This window comes from Limulus polyphemus, unplaced genomic scaffold, assembly GCF_000517525.1.
Source record: "Limulus polyphemus unplaced genomic scaffold, Limulus_polyphemus-2.1.2 Scaffold284, whole genome shotgun sequence".
NCBI lineage: Eukaryota > Metazoa > Arthropoda > Merostomata > Xiphosura > Limulidae > Limulus > Limulus polyphemus.
Window position 1 is genome coordinate 718800 of NW_013665894.1, and position 18923 is coordinate 737722.

General features: G+C 31.9%; 1 protein-coding gene across 3 annotated transcripts; it reads right to left on the reverse strand.

Moving 5' to 3' along the window:
- Positions 1-3576: 3576 nt before the first annotated feature.
- On the reverse strand, positions 3577-18298 carry LOC106457040. Of its 3 annotated transcripts, XR_002610059.1 has the most exons (5): positions 18155-18298; positions 17823-17985; positions 12561-12709; positions 6848-7085; positions 3577-4669 (listed from the first exon to the last, which is right to left on the reverse strand). XR_002610059.1 is itself a non-coding variant. In XM_022382846.1 (4 exons), the coding sequence occupies exons 1-3, from the start codon at positions 18022-18024 to the stop codon at positions 6852-6854; spliced, it is 585 nt and encodes a 194-aa protein (XP_022238554.1). In that variant the 5' UTR covers positions 18025-18083; the 3' UTR covers positions 3577-4669; positions 6832-6851. The 3 variants fall into 3 exon arrangements, 2 of the variants coding, with proteins under 2 accessions (XP_022238554.1, XP_013771877.2); XM_022382846.1 differs by lacking the exon at positions 18155-18298 and having other exon boundaries at positions 6832-7085; positions 17823-18083; XM_013916423.2 differs by lacking the exon at positions 18155-18298 and having other exon boundaries at positions 17823-18080.
- Positions 18299-18923: the final 625 nt, after the last annotated feature.

Below are 18923 nucleotides of genomic sequence, written 5' to 3' on the forward strand. Positions count from 1 at the left end.
TTGTATATCCAACACTGTCTCCCTGTCTTCTTGTCACTTCTGTTGTCATGTCATTGTTGCATTGTAGAAAAAGCATGAATTTATCTTTTTATCAGTCCACTTCACAGCAGCCAATAAGCCACAGCTAAAAACTGCGACTCTCCAATTTTTAATTTACTTGAGACCATATCTGGGAAATGGGTCCTGTCCTCCCAACAAGTACCACAAGCATAAAGAAAGAATGTTACCTTCTAAGATACTTTTCCATCAGAGTTGTTACAACTGTGTCAGCTAAGCTCTTGGAAGATACAAATCCCTTTTTATCAGAATATACTCTAAACTTTACATAGTATACAGTCATGGCTTTTCCCAGAATCCACAATTTGATCCCACACTTGGTAGGCTTGTTATGTAGACATTGTTTAAAGGAAATCCTACTCTTTATTTCCAGGATTTGTTCATCGATAAATAGTTCCCTAGAAGGGTTATAGTGAGCTGGAAAAACTGTTAATTTATGATTAAGCATGGGCCTGACTTTGAAGAGTTTATCATGCTTAGCATTAGCTTTAGGTAGTTTATTAACATTGTCATTGAAATGCAGAAAACAAATGAAAGGAAATTATACTAAAAGAAAACTCGGGTAGATGAAGTGAAGGAATGGTAAACCAGTAATCTCTAAGAGATGGGAAATGCGGTATGCTCATATCAATAGTAACACCAAGAAAATTACTTCAGCAGTAACTTCACAGTATTTTAGCATTTTTCTTTTCTTTCTGGCATTGATGTTTTGGTGTTCCCCTTGCTGGTGAGCAAATATATTTGTTTCTTCAGCAATTTTGGTAACAATGTTGTTACAAAAAAGAAAAGAGTTGAAAGTAGGGTATGACACCTGCTAACTTGACAGGGCACAGGCTCTCCACGGATGACATCCCTCAACAATATGGGCTGCTCTTCTTTGAGGGGCCCCCATTACCAATCTATACCACAGGCCAGAGAGTTTTGTTGTGTCTTCTTTCCTCTGGCCATTTTGGAAGTTCATGGGAGGACTAGTAACAGTATCCTCAGATTGTTTTGGGTCATGAGGAGTCTTCTTCCCATGATGGTAGGTCAACAGTCAATTTATTAAGGTTGATTCATCTGGATTCACATGAGTTGATCTGATGTCTTCCTCCTCTGACTCGGCAAAAAGAAAGGAAGCAAACAAGGAGCAATGCTTCATCCACAGAAAGCTCATTCTTTTTCTTGAGTGAATCCATTAGATCTTCAGAGGTCATCTAGGAAAATTTTAATGTATGTTATTAATATTCTGTTCACATGATTTATAAAGCAACATGATATGCATATACATATGAACTATTGCTTATATTTTCATCAATATGCTTAAACTTAAACATTCTAAGAACACATGCTCTTAACAAATTCTGATAACAACAACAACAGTTTACTGTTAAATATATTTTTCAGGGTTAAAAGTAGAACTTTATAGTTTGTTAGAACAGCAGCATACATACTATACAAATATCGTCTAAAATATTAACTGTAGTAAGTAATATCTAAACCAAAAATATCCATAATACTTGGATGCTTACACTGTGTAGCAAAAACTAGAATGTTATTACAAAATGTAAACCAAGTTTTAGAAATTGAAAATAATCTTACCTTACTATACACTGTTAGAAAACTCAATACAATAAAACTATATGAAATTATGTTCTCTCTGTAGAATAAAATATTTTATTATTTATTACTATCCTGGAGACTTGATATACATGAGAAAGGAATATTTTGTGTAAGTGCCAGGTAGAACTCGTAAATATAAACAATTTATTCAATTTATATGTAAAACTGTAACTGCTTTTTACATTATATCACACTTTACTGTTAGCTATCACAAAATACACAGAAAACTAACTGTAATGAAAGAATCTTATCTAAATTTTGTAATCAAAATAACATCTGTGAATATTTTTGAAAAATGTGTTATTTCCATTTCTTCATAAAAACACATCTTACCTTAACTGAGTTTCAAGTGCTCAGATCTGTGGACAACAGACTCTTCTCTGTGCAACAGGCTTTTTTGTAGCAACTAAACTGAGTTCTTGTTCACTTGGAAGCCTGGATGTATTTGAAACTTAGACTAAACACATTAACATCAAAAAGAAAAAAAAAGAGTTGAAGCATGGAAAGGCACCTGACAGAACATGTAGACTATGCATTCCTACAGCAGGATTGGAAATGCATAAAAAGAAAGCTTCAGTTTCCAATTCCAATATTTCTTGCCTTAAGACTGTTATAATGAGCAGTATGTGATCTAAATTAATGTTGCTAGTTGCTGTAAAATCGCTTCCTTTGTCAGTTATATGGTTTACTCTGATGAACTCTTACAGTATATATCATGTTGTCAGAACACAGGCTGACATTATTGAGAATTCTGTACTGTGACTTTGAAATATGTTCACTATACTATAGTACTGGTAGTAGCAAAGTAGTACTTTGCATCGTGAAGCTGCATATTAGATTACTTGCTAAAATAAATTTGTTTGAAAGGTCAAGTAAAAAATTGTATTCAAGTACCATAGCACATAAGAGCACACAAGCACTTTTCTTACTATCATTCCTTCAGTAATGTTCAAATCTGCCCATGCCGAGTCAGTGAGAAAGATGTTCTACATACATTGCCAGCAATTGAACACTCACTTATTCATGCTGTTGATATGGTTGTTTTATCGGTTCAATAGATCTATTTAGGGTACATTGAAATACAAATTTGAAACAAAGGTAAATAAACTTATGAAACAAGTTTAAAATTTGTTGAATATGTGCACATGAAATAATAATTAGGAATAAAAAATGCAGACATGCTTATTTTTTGGTTTGGTTAGAAATATTACTTTTGTTCTTATATAATAATTGTAAGCATAAGAAAAGTATGTGATTAAAAAAACTGAAAATTTACACTTTATGGAATTATAAAACATGTTATTAGAGATCCTTAGAATAATGTACTAAAACATAAAAGTTGCAGTTCAAATCTGGAAAAAGTGTAAATATTTTAATTATTTCTTACAAAAACCATTTTCTAATGTCATTTCCCAAGATTTTAAAGATGATAATGTATTGTTACGACAGCGGAAGTCACATGATGCTAGTAACACGTCATGATATTCTAGAAGGATCATGTCTGTTCATGGCAATTCTGGTCTTTTCTAGGTGCCCTCTATTCTTGTATATAAGTGCACCAGATAAAGCGAAATTAATTAATCAGAAGAAGAGAATTGCAGACAGACAGAGACGGACAATTGAGTCAAGCGCAGTAGTGACCCTAAGTAAAGTGTGTGAATCGTTGTGAATTATAGCATGTGTTGAAGTTAAAGTGACGGTGGAAATTAAGTGTATTGCAAAGTTGCGTTGAGAAAGAATAAACTAGTTTTATTTAAGAAAGGACTTGTATCGCTGAAGTTTATCGGGAAGAATTTCTACGGAAAATTAACAAACGAACACAGAGACGTAACAGTATAAAAACTAAATAAATCAAAATTAAAATATAGTGTTTTTGAGAAACTACATGCCTTTAGAAAGGTTCCTGTCAACTTTCAATCATTTTCATCAATTAGTTTTATTTTTGGAATGAAATGTAACAAGAACTACCTAACTTGCTTCAAAATGAAGTTCCCAGTCTGATAGAGTTAAAAAATATAAAGTCGCATAGGTACACAAGGTAACATCAGTAATTAATAGATTGTAGACTAACCTTGATGACATGCCTCTAAGTTTGTGTGAATTATATTTTTAATTTCTCCAAACCTATAAACCATTAAACTCAACCTCAAAATGTGACTGTTGAACCTTTTCTTATGAATCATTTGATGGGCAGAGATTTGTTCAAATATCAGAATCATAAATATAGTTTCCTTTTACTACTAGCAACAAACAGTCTTTATTCTTGGCAAATGAAGGTTAATGACCTTTAATATCAGTATGTATTATATTATGTCATAGTGCTATCTGGCAGCTCATTGATGAAACAATAATACACTAATTAGTATTAATAATAATACTTTAAAATTGTTGCTCAAGAGTTCTTTGAATCATAAATAAACATTTTATTAAAATGTTTTTCTATTTAACTAATACAAGGATCACATGTATTTCAGACAAACTTACCTCAGGAATGGCAATAAACTGTTACTACCTGTTTAATAAATGTTGTTTGAGTAAAAATGGAAATCTGATATAATGTACTTAAGTTACACTCTAACAACAGAGGTGACTTACTATACAAATACAAGAAAAATGTTAATAACACAAATCACTGGATGGTAACTTAATATATTTAACTACAGCTTATAATTATAATCAGTGAAAACACATTTGATTTTTAAAGTTACAGGATGGGTATGTATATTTTGTACAGTTTAATCGTAGTTTGTAATCCCATTTTCACTATAGAGACACTTTTTCCAGTACTTCACTGCCATGGCTTGTGGCGTAATTACTGCTACCAATTTTCCATTTTCTTTATTTTGCTTGTTTCTTACTTAATGAGCATCAAACCAGTATCTTATCTGTGACAAATGTGCTCCAAACTAACTGCTTTTCCTTTACAAGAAAAGAAGCTATTTTGAAAGCAACCCTTAGATGGAAGGTACAGATAATATGGAACTTCTTGTTTCTCTTCCATCTGGGAAACCTTAAAAATAAAATAATGTAGTGACTAATTTTATTATTTTTGTTAAAAGCAATCTTACAAACAATCAGAAAGATTTCAACATTTTTATTTTATTTTATAAAGGATACTTGTGTTATGACTATAGTACAGTGCTTTGTCTTTTAAAAATGTACTTAAAATTGCAGAATCTGTCACTACTAACTATACAAAACACTCTAGATCTGCTAATATTTCTGTATAAAATGTATGTAAGAACATCAACTAAACGATAATTGCAGCATTGTATAAAACAAAGCCTTGTACTTACTGTGACATTTTTCATTTTACAGTATATGAATGCAGTTTTTCTTTTTTCTTATGTAAAATTCAGTATATTTGTAACAAACAACACCAGTCTAGTTACTTTAGCAGACACTTACTCAGAATTAGAAATATTATTCAAAAATGGACATTTCCAAATATTTTCTTCTTTAGACAAATTGAAAAGGGTTGTACATTAACATTATGCTATACTAAACACTTCTAGTATTAAATGCTTTTAAATCAATGGTAAAATGATTCCTTTTAAATTAAAATAGATTTTTTCATTGAAACAGCTCACAGCATTTATCTATTCCCTATTGACATATGAGATTGATGAAACAGTTTGTGAACCCAAGCAGAATCAATTCATTGATGTTAGACTAGCTGTATTTTGAAAGGCTAGTACAGAATGAAGATAATCAAAATAATTCTAAACAAACATTGCCAGCACTATTTTGAATCATGCGACACTCAACTATCAAAGTAACACCAACTGATATTCTTCCTTGCCAAGTAAATCAATATTTAAAGTTAACTATACTAGTTCATATTCGGGATTAGAGTTAACTACATAGGAACCAGATTTAAACATATAAGCAAGTACTGCAAAATAGGTTTTACAAAGAACAGTATCCAGCCTATAAAGCTCAGTTTTGACTGAACAAAAGCCAACTAGAATTGTGAAAGTAATTGTAATTTTGAAACTTTGTATTTTAATTTTTCTATTGTAAACATGGAATATAGAAATAGCTTGACACTAAGTATAACATCAAAACATACCCTCAGACACAAAGATCTGAAGCAAACATAGAAATGATCAGATTTGAACAGTAAACTTCATAAAAGTCAGAGATTTTTTCATCCATTTTCAAAGACTACCATGAGGTATGCATGTAAATTTCATTTGCTATTGAATCATAAAATGAAAATACTTAAGGGTTTATAGCATTTGTCCACTTGAGTTACAAAAGGAACCAGAAATTGTTGGAAAGCAAGTGTTAAATAACATTCAATACTTTGAGTTACTCTTGTGTTTTGAATGGCTTTAATTAACACTTTTAGATAATAAATTGAACAATCGGCAAGTTTTTTAATATTATTTTATTAAAAAAATGATGACATCTTGAGCTAGTGCTATTCATCAGATTGTACAGTTTACAATAAAAAAGATATAAACTTGGCAATTGTTCAACCTATTATTTTTGTCACCTATGGAGTTTTAACTATATTTGTCTTTAATTGACATTTTGACAACTGTTACACTACAATGATGGAATTAATCAAAGTACATATTGTTCATCAAATATTTTATACCTGCACAGAAATTACTTTCCTGTTTTTTAATACTTTGAAACAAATTATATCAAAATATTTCCAACAAATACTGTCTCCTAGTTTTAGTTCATATTTAGTTTTAGATCATATTTTCACTTGTCAGAACTTTAATATTTTTTATCTATAAAAGTGACTGAAAAGGAGCAGATTCAACAGAGACTTTAATAATGTCAAAATATTATAATATTGTGATAGCTGGGAAGTATGAATAGTCTGATGAAACAACTGATTTTCTAGAAACAGCTAGTTGGTTCAGTTCATAATTGCATTTCTTTGTCATCCATTAATTGGCCTTCAGATGGAATTTCCAAAGATACAATTACTGAAGTTTTATAATAATAGCAAGTATAAAAATATGTCAAGGACAAATTTAATGTAAAAAAATCATATAATAAATTATTATGAAGAACTCTTGTAAATTACACTTCTTAACAGAAAAAACAGCAATTCACTCTAGTTTTTAAATGTTTGCTTCGGTCAGGTTGCTATACAAATCTAACAAAAGTTTTAAATACAATACAAATTTCTTGCAAGTTTCACTTAACTGTAATAACATTTCACCTTATCAGCATGTGCTGTGTACTCCCACCTTCATGGATCCAATGAAAAAAGAAGTTGAAGAAGAGGATGGGGAGGGAGTAGAAAACCACTCAGAACGGGTCCTCATACGAGCTATATGCTTTTCATGAACCTGCAGCAGGAAAGAAACAGATTTGGTGCTCTCAGCATGACAATTCACAGCTTTGAGTTCATTCAAACTGAGGCTGTTGGAGCAAGCAGGGAAAGAAGGAGAACCAGCCTGTAAAAGGTTAGGACAAGTAATGTAGACATTTTGGATATATATACTGAAGATAAATTTCAAAACCTTTCTGGTACCAGAACACTTAAATTTCTGTAACAAAAACATGAAATACACAAGTCACACACTTATTGTACCTGTGTCACAGTTCAAAGAATTCAATGTTTCACTATTCCATAACTAATAAAGAATATATCTTTATTCAGGTGTATCCTGGTAAATGTTTCCAATTTTCATGCAGGTGTTTTGCATTTTCATAGTTGGAATCCTTGTGAAAAAGATGTAATACATTTTAAATGTATTCTAATCCTCTAGCTTAGAGAAATTTTATCACAATGGTCATTCTGCAAAGGCTTATAATATTTATTTGATTTTGTTTCTGTATCACTACATGCTTCCTGGCTCCCTAAGGAGCTTTAAAGGAGTGGTACAGAAATATGTACAAGTTAGTAGGAGTTGGGAGCTTTATCTCCTTTGAGTATTTATGGAAATTATTGTTGATGTTGTTAATCTAGAAATGTAGCATATCACATTAGGAGCTTTAATCTTTCCTAACAATGTGATAAAGCATTATTCTGGCTCTTGTCATGATCTTGTGTATGTGTACTTCCAACCTGCTTCAGTATCCAAAAATTAGTCATTTACAGGAAATTGAAGCCAGCAGTCTATGTGAACCCCCAATAACATATTCTGTTGTTTTATGAAAAATAATTTTTTTTACTCATTCACTGTATTTGCATCTTTTCCTTTGCTGCTGTTGTTTGACTTATTCTCACTTTAACTTATCCTAAAGACCACTGTGTATTGCAAACATTTGATACATACCTGTTAAATATATGTGTAACAGAAAGTTATTAAGTTACATGTTGGTGCTGTGATAAATAATTTATTTCTATAGAGTTTATGTTGAACATGAAATCTTTGTTCCATTTGAAGGGCATTTTCTAGGACCACATAACATTAACGATAGAGAGGAAGCTGCAATTGAGGTAAGGACACAATCCAAGAGTACATGTAAAGTTTAGAAAAGGACTAACCATGAACCAAAAGCATTCACCAGCCATGGTAAGAGTTATGTAAACATTCTTGATCCATCCTTAAGAAGTTGAGAGGTGGTTAGAAACACTAGCTTTTTATTCTTATGCTCTGCTGGTTGCTACTTCCACATACAGGAATCATAGAATGGTAAAGTTGGGTCATGGAGGTGATTATTAGTCTGGATATCCCAAGACTAACTGGGTGGTCTCTATAGGACACCAAGGCACTTGTTGACCAACCCAAGCATCACCAGATGCTGGTTTAAGTCAACAGTAACTAGGGACAGAGGTTAGAAATCACCAGCAGTCAAAGCATTCAACACCAATCTATAATCCTACAAACGCTTGGAACAGCACAGATCTTTCACAACCAAGAATACACTGGTGATGTTTCAACAGCATTCAGCAACTGAGGTCAATGCATAAAGTTATATCCTGCTGATGACTTTCCCTGAGGGCACCACATTTGTCAGGATGTGCATGATTCCATACTTTTGGACACTGGTAATGTCTTAGGAATAGTAGTAGAAACAATAGTAGCAGGTACTTGTCTGCACCACTGTTTAACCTAATTCACATTATCACTATTGTGAATCACCAGTGCTTAAAAGTACAGCAAAGAGGATCTGAAATGTTTCCTCAAGTATTTTAGGCATGTTGTTGCTTGAAATGAGTTGACTTATGGACAGGTGATTCAATGTCTGATACTGACATTAAACTGTCTTGAGCTGGATGTCCTAAGGCATTGATGAGAACCAACTCAATAATTGGGACATAGTTGTCACTGAACTGTGTCACAGATTCTACACAGTGAAGAACCAAACAATCCATATGGCCAAGTTCAAAACACAAGAACTTAGATGTTTACATGAACAATCTCTGAAGATTGGTCACAAGCATGTCTTCTATTGATCTCGATCACATACTTATTGACAAGTTCATTGATGGGCTGCAGAATAACTCATGCATACCACAAGGGTCTCATGGACATTACATATCTGATATAGACAGTTTCTATATAGACATGGTTCTAAGTAGCCAGCTGGAGGTGTATAATGGAGTGGAAAAAGAAGCCAGAAGCATTGGCAAAACAATACCAATGTGGCACTAGTATACAATGAAGAGATGGAAGAAGAGGTCTAGATATTGGTCTGTACCACATTCTTCAAAGAACAGTCATAAAAAATAAAAATAAGAAGTCAAACCTGACATAACTTTCTTTGCACATCCTCACAAATACTGCTAAAGAAAGTTTGTATCTGGAACTTTTTTTTTTCTATATTATTTTGAATCTATAACTAATTTTATGTATTTAAGGAAGAAAGATAAAAAAGTAGGTTGTATTGGTTTATTCTGTGTTATTCTGGTTGAGCAACTTTTGCTGTGAAAGATGTTTCTCAGGTGCAAAAATTTCTGTGATACATTTTCCTGGTTATATTGTTTATGGCTCTATTGTATAAACATCTAACAACAACTCTGTTAACTTTAAGTGGATAATTTGATTGGTAATGCAAATATTGTTCTCCATTACTTGATTGGCCAACAAGGCTAAGAGTCTTTGAGCTTTCTTTTTTTGTGTATAAGTGTATATTTATACATTTATAAATGAACTGCTCTTAACCAATTTGTCTATTGTTAAAAATTTTCGTAGTGATTATAAGTCTATTAGTATTGTATCATTGGTGGTAAAAAGTTTTGAAAATTTTCTAAAAGATGCTTTGCAAAGTCATTTAACAAAGTTTGAAATTTTATTGGATAGTCTGCACTAGGGGAAAATACTGCCTTACTAATCTTTTGGCATTCTTTAAAGAGGCTACTGCTTATGTAGATGACAGTAAGGGTGTAAATATGATGTACTAGAAAGCACTTGATAAGATGCCATGTAAAAGGCTTGTTAAAAAAATCATCTCTATAGGTGTGAGATGTTAAGTTGGCTCATTGGATAAGAAAGAGGCTAGATGGTAGAAAGCAGACAGTTGTTATGAAATAAATGGAGTTCATATGAACTGGATTAATATCACAAGTGGGGTACCTCAGGGTGCAGTGATATAAATGAAGGAATGGCCAACATATTACTTAAAGTTACTGATAGTATTGGTGTAGCTGGCTGTGAAGAGGATACTGCTGCTTTACAAAACGATTTAGATCATTTCATGAGATGAACAAATAAATTGTAGATGGCTTTTAATTATAATAAATGCAAAGTAATTCATATAGGGTATCATAATTTAAATTATATATTTAATGGGAATATCCTTAACAGTGTTCTACAAGAAAATGATCTTGTTATTCTGGCTACTCAGTCTGTTAAGCCATCCAAGCAGTGTGCTGTTGTTAGTGGTAGGGCAAGTAGGATTTTAGGTTATAACTACAGAAATATCGAATATAAATATAGAGATTGCAATTTCATTGCATTGATCACTGGTTAAGCAACATTAGGAGTATTGTGTTCAGACTTGGGTTCCTTACTTTAAGAAGGACATTGAACTGTTCATAGGAAGAATTCTGGGATGATACCTAACTATGATGGAAAAGTTATCAACAAGGGCAGTTTAAGATCTCTGAAATAATTTTCTCTTGAAAATGAAGTATTAGAGGGAACCTGATTCATGCATTTGATATTGTTAAGGGAATTCATAGTGTCAATCTCTCATCTGTCTTGTACTAATTAGTACGAATGATAGGACTAAGGGACACAAATATAAATTTTGACAGGCTAGGGTAGAAGTCATCTTCAGATAATACAGTTTTAATTGTCTAACAGGGAGAGTTGGTCCTTGGAATTGGCTGCTTTCAAATGTGATATATGAAGTAAACTTAAGAGAATATAAAGAAAGGCTTGATAGCTATTTGAATGATAAGGGCTGGCTTTGGTTTTCTTGTAAAAGTATATTTTATTTATGGATGGGATGGTCTAAATTAGACTAACAGCTTCTTTGTTGTCCTTAAAATTAAACACCATTATGTCATATGATATATAGAGTGTCCCACAAAATGTACACATTTTAATGTGGCCCAAAAAAGTACAAAATCTGGTGATCACCAAATAATTAATGCATTTGTTTAAAGACTAATGATGAAAGTTTATGTTCCCATAATCCCTTTTCACACCACATGTTTAATGTAGACTCCACATTTACCGATAACAGCCTGCATTCAGACTGCCATATTGTTCATCACTTCAGGGAATGTTTGTAGAGGGATGTTTTGAATCTCCCAGCAGATATTGTCCTTCAGCTCATTGATAGTCTAAGGCTGGGAGTTAGCACAAATTCTGTCTTTTGAATAATCCCATGAAGAGAAGTCTGGAGCTGACAAATCAGGTGAACATGGAGGCCATTCCACATCCTCATAAAGAGAAATAATTTGGTCTGTGTTTTTCATGAAAGTAATACCTTGTTTCCCTGGCTGTATGAGGAGTTGCCCAATCCTGCTGGAACCACTGTGTTCTCATGCAAATACCTCCATTTCTTCTCCAAGACTGTTTGCGTTGTTCAATTCCTCAAATATGTGATGATAATTAATAGTGACTTATTTCTCTTTGTGAAAATTTGGAATGGCTTCCATATTCACCTGATTTGTCATCACCAGACGTCTTTTTATGGGGTTATTGAAATACAGAATTTGTGCTAACTCCAAGCCTTGGACTATTAATGAGCTGAAGGACAATATCTGATTGGAACTTCAGAACATCCCCCAACAATCACTCTCTGAAGTGATGAACAATATGGCAGTCCAAATGCAGGCTGTTATTGGTAAATGTGGAGCCTCTGTTTAACATGTGGTGTCAAAAGGGATTATGGAAACATAAACTTTCATTAGTCTTTAAATAAATGTATTCATTATTTGGTAATCAACAGATTTATTTTTTTTGGCCAGGTTAAAATGTGTAAATCTTTTTGGGACACCCTATATAAGAAGTCTTTTACAGTTCTACATGGTTTAGGCATTGTTGAATCTTATTACAGTTTACAAGAATGTCAAACCTTTGCAACATATTACATTAACTCATTGATAATCAAAATCTTTACGATTAAAAGAAACTTAATTTTCTGAGGTCCGTGGAGTATGTACTGCATCCCACTTATGCAACAAACTTTGGTTTGAGTGAATTTTTACAAACTCACCTACAAATAAACTGTACCAGAACTTAACAGCCAGTGTTAACCCAATATTAAATCAGTTAACCTATCACAACTTAAATTTTATCTCATTCTCAGATAAACATGTTTTCTAGTTACAGCTCTAATATTGGTTTGGTAACACTGCATGAAGTGTAACTAGCATTCTTGGTTTGGATTTTGATGGACATAAAAATATAACTCACAGTTATATCCTTTACATATTCAACCATTTCCTGGTGAAATTTTGGTTTTCAAAGAAATAAACAACAAACTACGTGAATTAGAAAACAAAACTAGTTGTTTTTTTTACTTACTATGTAAGTGCCATTTTGTTCAAAAGACAATCTAAGTTGATGATATTTATTTTTCTGCTTTATCTGTGGGGTATTGTCAACATTTACCACTGACTCACAAGAATGAATGAGAACTGGAGTATTTTCAGATTCCTCTTCTGAAGTTGTAGCTACAGAGAATGAGTAAATAACATTCTTAAGAACTTTTTGGCTTTTATAGCATAATTTTTATCTTCAGTCTCACATTATAGATGTATACAAGCATCAACCTTTGGATTACTTATACCTGAAATTGAAAACATCTTCTACTGTAGTTAAACTATAATTTATTGGTAAAGCTACATTATGGTATAAATAGGTTCTCAGCAAGTTGATAATTAATGTTGAAGATTTGTATTGAAATAATGCTCCTCCACAACTGAATGTGTATGTAATATGAACATTACCTTTAAATGCTTTGTTCTTGCCACATCTCAGTAGTAGGCTTTACAAAGTATTGTATTAAGGCTTAAAATCTGCTTCAAATCAATCAAATGTGATTCCACAATAAGTAATGAAATCCGTAACTGTTCAAAGTTTGATAAATATAACAGAATTGCTGTTGTAATTAACAATTTCTGACTTCTATAAAATTTACATTGGATATTTAGCTTTTTTCATATGTCAGTGTATTTATTTGAATAATTGAAGCAATTATCATCAAGCTATGACATGACAGCTCTGTTATCAAACCAGAGGTGAAATTCTGCTGGTATTCACTGGTACTGAGTACTGGAACTTATTTTGTAAGGTGATACTAGTATCAGGATTTATTTGAGCTGTTTTGTCATTTTTTATGTTTACACTCAGATTTTTTTTCTTCTTTTTCAAAAACAGGTCCACTTCACTCAGCTAAGTACTTCTACTTTTTTTCTGAGAATTTCATCCCTGTATCAAACTATAATTTACAGCAGAACCTGATACTTTATATTTACTAATGTAGTTAGCTATATGTACAGTTACATAAGTGTCAAACGTTCCTTATACGTGCATATTCTCAACAAATCTATACACTTGTATTATTTTTGGTCCAAATTTCATGACCTAATTGAATTTTTCCTGGTTTCATTTCTTGTCTTTTACAACTGTATACATGTAAAAGTTGTGAGTGCATGAGTAAGTTGAACAAGTCTAGATAAATCTTCATCAGATTTCATTCTGAGCTATTTCCTCATTTGAAATTTATGAAAATTATATTCTGGTCTTTTACAATGAATATTGCAGATTTAAATATTTAAACCAAGCCAATCTTTAGTTATATACTAATAAACAATAAACTCATATATTATTATATTTTGTTTCATGTAGCTGTAACAATAATTCTGGGATTTTAAGACCTTCCTAAAGGCATTATGACAGAACTGTCTAAAACAAACATACTGCATTATCAAAATTCACCTTCAAAGCTCAAAGCAATTTTTAGTAATTTTTCTTTTATTCAATCCAAGTGAATGTCAAGTCTTGCATAACTGATAAATTAAGTAATGTGGCATATATGCTGTCAGTTAAAAACCAATTTACAAACAATATCAAATAGTATTATCTGCAATAACAGCAGAATATGACCAGGAAAAATTAGGAAACCTCTTATGATTTAAAGGTATTTGAACTGGGTGTTTGTTTAATGTGAAAATGAATAGGCTAAAATAAATGTGGAAAAACAAACAAAACTCTTTATACACAAAAAAAAAGAAACTCATTATGTGTATCCACATGTGATGACAGACAGCTCTCACTCCAAGTTATGCAACAGTTAGTCTGCAATCTTCCTTCTCAAAAGATAATTACCTCAACACTAAATGCTGAATGGATTCTAAAATATCTTAAAATCTTAAAATACTGAAATGATTAATGTTGTATAATACACAATTAAAATTTTATTTAAAACTTATCAATGGTCATAAAAACACTACATGTTTTGAAGTCATTCACTTCATCTTCAGGAAACATGCATCTTTTATGACTGTTGATCAGTTTTTTAAATAAAATTTGTATTTTAATTGTGTATTATACAACACTGATCGTTTGAGTATTTTAAATATTTAAAGAAGTTCCTTGAATTTTAACCTATTCCGAAAGATCTTCTCTCTGCAAAAACTGGGAATGAACAGATTCAAAGAAAGTGCCTAGATTCTAAACATCAACTTGCTTTCTTAGTCCAGCAGACAGCGTTATCTATTGATCCCTGTTCCCTGACAGCATTGGCCAGCTATCAAATTCAGTTGGTGTCATACTTTGGCCAGCAAAAGATATTCCATTTCTAACTAGTTTTAACCCAGCCTCAAAAGAAACTGAAATATTCTTGCAAGCAGAAGACACCATCCAACTAAAGAACAAAGAGTTGAGGTGGCTAGAACAAGATAATATTAGACATCTTGGACCATATGTTGCCACCATTACAGTGTTGAAACTAAATACAAAGAATTATATAATTGTAGATGGTAGAAGAACATAGTATGTCTGCATACCACACTGAGATGCAATTAATTGTCTGTCTTGCTTTGTCAATTTGTTTTTCTTAATTATGAAAACATTTTGTTGCAGTACTTTGAAGAATGTATTAGTTGTAATGCTGCTTTTTTCTACCTTTTACATTAAGTATAGATAATGATGTGTTTGCTTTGGTGACTTTCTAGTTTATATATATTATCAGGTAAGTTAGAAGTTATACAGGACCTGCAAAATACAAATATGCCACATACTTGCAGCTGGAGTTAGGGAATGACCTAAGATTTTTGGATTGAGCTCAATATCGTAGAACAAAAGCTTTTTTCTAAATGTAGTACAATTTCTTGTATGGAAATGTCCAGAAAAACCTGATTAGTGTATATGTAAATAAGATAAAGTTAAATACAATTCCACATAACTGTAGAAATACTGTTTAAAGTAACTTTCAGAAACCTCTTGCATATGTGTTTATGAATAAGATCTAAACAACCTAATAATATGGGTGTACACAGGGCTGGATTATGGTGCGTGGAGGCCCTGAGGCAAATATCCTTATGGAAGCCCTTTCAAATATAAGAAATAAATATATAAATGGAATATCGCAATATTAATAAATACTGTTAACAAAATATTTGTAGAGGCCCTGAAGGAGCTGCCTCATGGGTAATCCAGTACTGGGTGTGCATCTTTGACATGCTAATCCAAGGAAATAATACTTCCACATCACTTTCACTTATTGAATGATCACAATAACATCATCTTAATACACAACATAAGGTAATAATTATGCATGTGGGTATCTATGACTTTTACTCCTTAATAAATGCCACAATGACTGAAACATATTATGTTAGATATTATTATATACAGAGAACATTTAAAAATTGAATAAATCAAATAAAATAATGTAAAAGTTTTAGTGTTCACACTTTACCTTTACATATTTGATCATATGGTTATTATGAGCAAGTTGCACATAAACTTTTATGTTTTTTGTTCCTTTTTTATTTATCTTATTCTTTATAATTTCTTTTATTCAAATTTCTTTGCCTCTAATGGTCAAGAGAATGGCTACATGCATGGCAAGTTTAATTATAGATGTACTTTTACAATACATTAAAATTTCATAATTTAAGATGTTAATGTTTTTTACTAAATTTCCTGAAGATTATATAAAAGATCTATAATATATTTTCGACTGTCCATGACAAGCAATATTCGCAATATACATTAGTTTGAATCAACTAAAAAGTATTTTTTCTTTACAAATATAGGTAATAACTATGCCTTGTTGAACATAAGGAGAATGGAAATAAATGTTTAAGATTGTCAGGAAGAGCAAAAAAACAAGATAAAAATGTATCAAAGGATTGCTATTCATAATAAGCTATTCATTTGAGAGAAATCATATGGAAACTTCTGAGTTTTTAAAATCAAGACTGTATTTATCAATAATGCTTTAGTTTTGAGTAAAGAAAGGGCCTCCTTTTCAGATTCTTATGAGTACACAAGTCATTGGATGCTAGAGTTGCCACATGAACAGCTCTAAAATAAAGAACACTTTTGTTGGTGTTTGATAATTATCAGCATTTTCTTCAGGTCAGATTTGTTTTGTTTTGTTGTTACTCTGCTCACCATTATTTTTAGTGTTCTAAACCTTCAGGTTTACCACTGTGCTACCAAGGAGCTTTCAAGTCAGAAACATGATGTACCCAATAAAATAAGGACTATATCACCTCCTATTCATACAATTTTACTACTGAATAAGGAATGCATAGTTTCATAAAATACATAACAGGTGGCAGCCTTACTGAATACAAGCTTTGGAGTTTAACTTATCTATTATGAAATTAAATGACAGATATTCAAAGATTTAGTATTTTACAGTAAAAAATTCATTTAAGTAAAGTGCAGTGCTGAATTATGTTGAAAACAGCTGTTGTTACTTAGCCTATTTTATCTTTTACATTTAACACCAAACTTAGTACCTCTGAAAATGCCTAAATAAACTTAATCAAGAAAAAATTCAAAATAAGACAGAACATGCTAGAACTGTCACAAGTTAAAAGCAGTCAATTAAAGCTGGGACTAGTAGTAGATCATCAGATGTATTTAAATGTATCTGTGAACACAAAATAAGGTCTAGACATTGTAAAACTACTGAAGCCCTCTATCATGTCAGAAAATAATCGGTATCGGCGAGGGTAGTCAGACAGCTATACCCTCAGATTAAAGGCATGCAAAGCCCCAGATGCTCTCTAACTTTAAACATTTTGTGATGGAGAAGAATAGTGCTGTTTATTCAAACCTAATTCCCTGAAGCATTTTTTTTTAAAGAATGAATGCAAGTAGGGCATTTTTTAATAGATCTAAGTGCATAAAAATACATCCGTTGACTCATTGAACTATACAAAATATGAATTCAGTAACAGCAGAAATCATAAAATTCATTAACACCTATTCCACTATACATGTCATTCATGTGGTGGATCTGGATAACTGAAACTGTTTTCATCTATGGTAGAAACAGTATACCCTAAAAGTAAAAGCATGTGACCACACCAGTTGCTGAATTAGTTCATTTGATTTTATAGCACATTTAAGAGTCTGTGAGATGGACACCAAATGTATGAGAGTTGACACGTTTCAACGACAGTTGAAAGTGAGGCAGTAGTATAATAATGAAATTATTATAAACTAATAATATGTATAATGAAAACATATGGAGTATACATCTTATAGATACTAAGATAGACATATCATCATGTAAATGTTGTACGAAAATATGATACTTACGAGATACGAAATTAACTAGAGGAAAATAGAAAGCATAGACCCAATTTTTTTCCAATTTTAACACATGTCCCGTCATTCTTGCGTAGTATTCATAATTTTCTCGTCCAAAGAGGGTACTGACTCCAAAGTTGTCTATCATAAACGTCATTAATTGAGTGGCTAACTGAGAAGAAAAAATATTTGCATCATAAAATATAATCATAGATGTACTTTATAAAAAATCAACTGTATTCATTCTCTCTGTCTACAGTTTATGATGGGATTGAACTCAAGGTGGCATATTCAAATGATATTTTTTCCAGTTATTGGAAATTAACAATAATACAAGATACCTATAAAATAAACTTCGGAATAGTGCAAGCATATAGCGTGGTGATACATTTCCCTGTCTTTTCATTTCTTGATCAGACTCACTTGTACAATTTATGTTAATTGGAGAGTAGTAGAACTATGCAGCCATGTATATTTGTATAATGTCTTCCCTAAAAGAGATTCTTTATATTTTATGAGAATTGAATATATTAAAAACTAAGTCCCACTTTTCTACGCTGTATTTAAAGGGGAAACATTTTCACGTAAAGTTATAAACAGACAACTCTGGAAGAAGCTTCTACCAACGAAACGTTTAACAAAATCACTTAAGAATATTTAACATAATGTTACGACAGCGGAAGTCACGTGACACTAGTAACACGTCATTGACTTCTAGAAATATCCTGTCCCTTCCTGAATGCTCTAGCGTTTACTAGATATGCGGTAGTCTTGTATATATAAGACGGTCACAAAGTGAAGGCAACAATGTGTAATTGAACTGAGTATTGTTGAGTCGAGCACGTGAGACGTTTGTTGTGAATTATAGCGTTTGTTATAGTACGACTGTTGAAATTAAGTGTATCACAAAGTTGTATTCAGAAAGAATAAACCAGTTTTATTTAAGAAAGGACTTCTATCGGTAGAGTTTCTTCGGAAAGAATTTTTACAGAAAATTAACTAACTAACGGAGACGTAACAAATTGGTGTCAGAGAGTGGGAAAAACAAAAAAAAATGGAAACGAGAAGAAGTAAATCAAACTACAGCTTAGCAGACTTGATGGCAGCAAT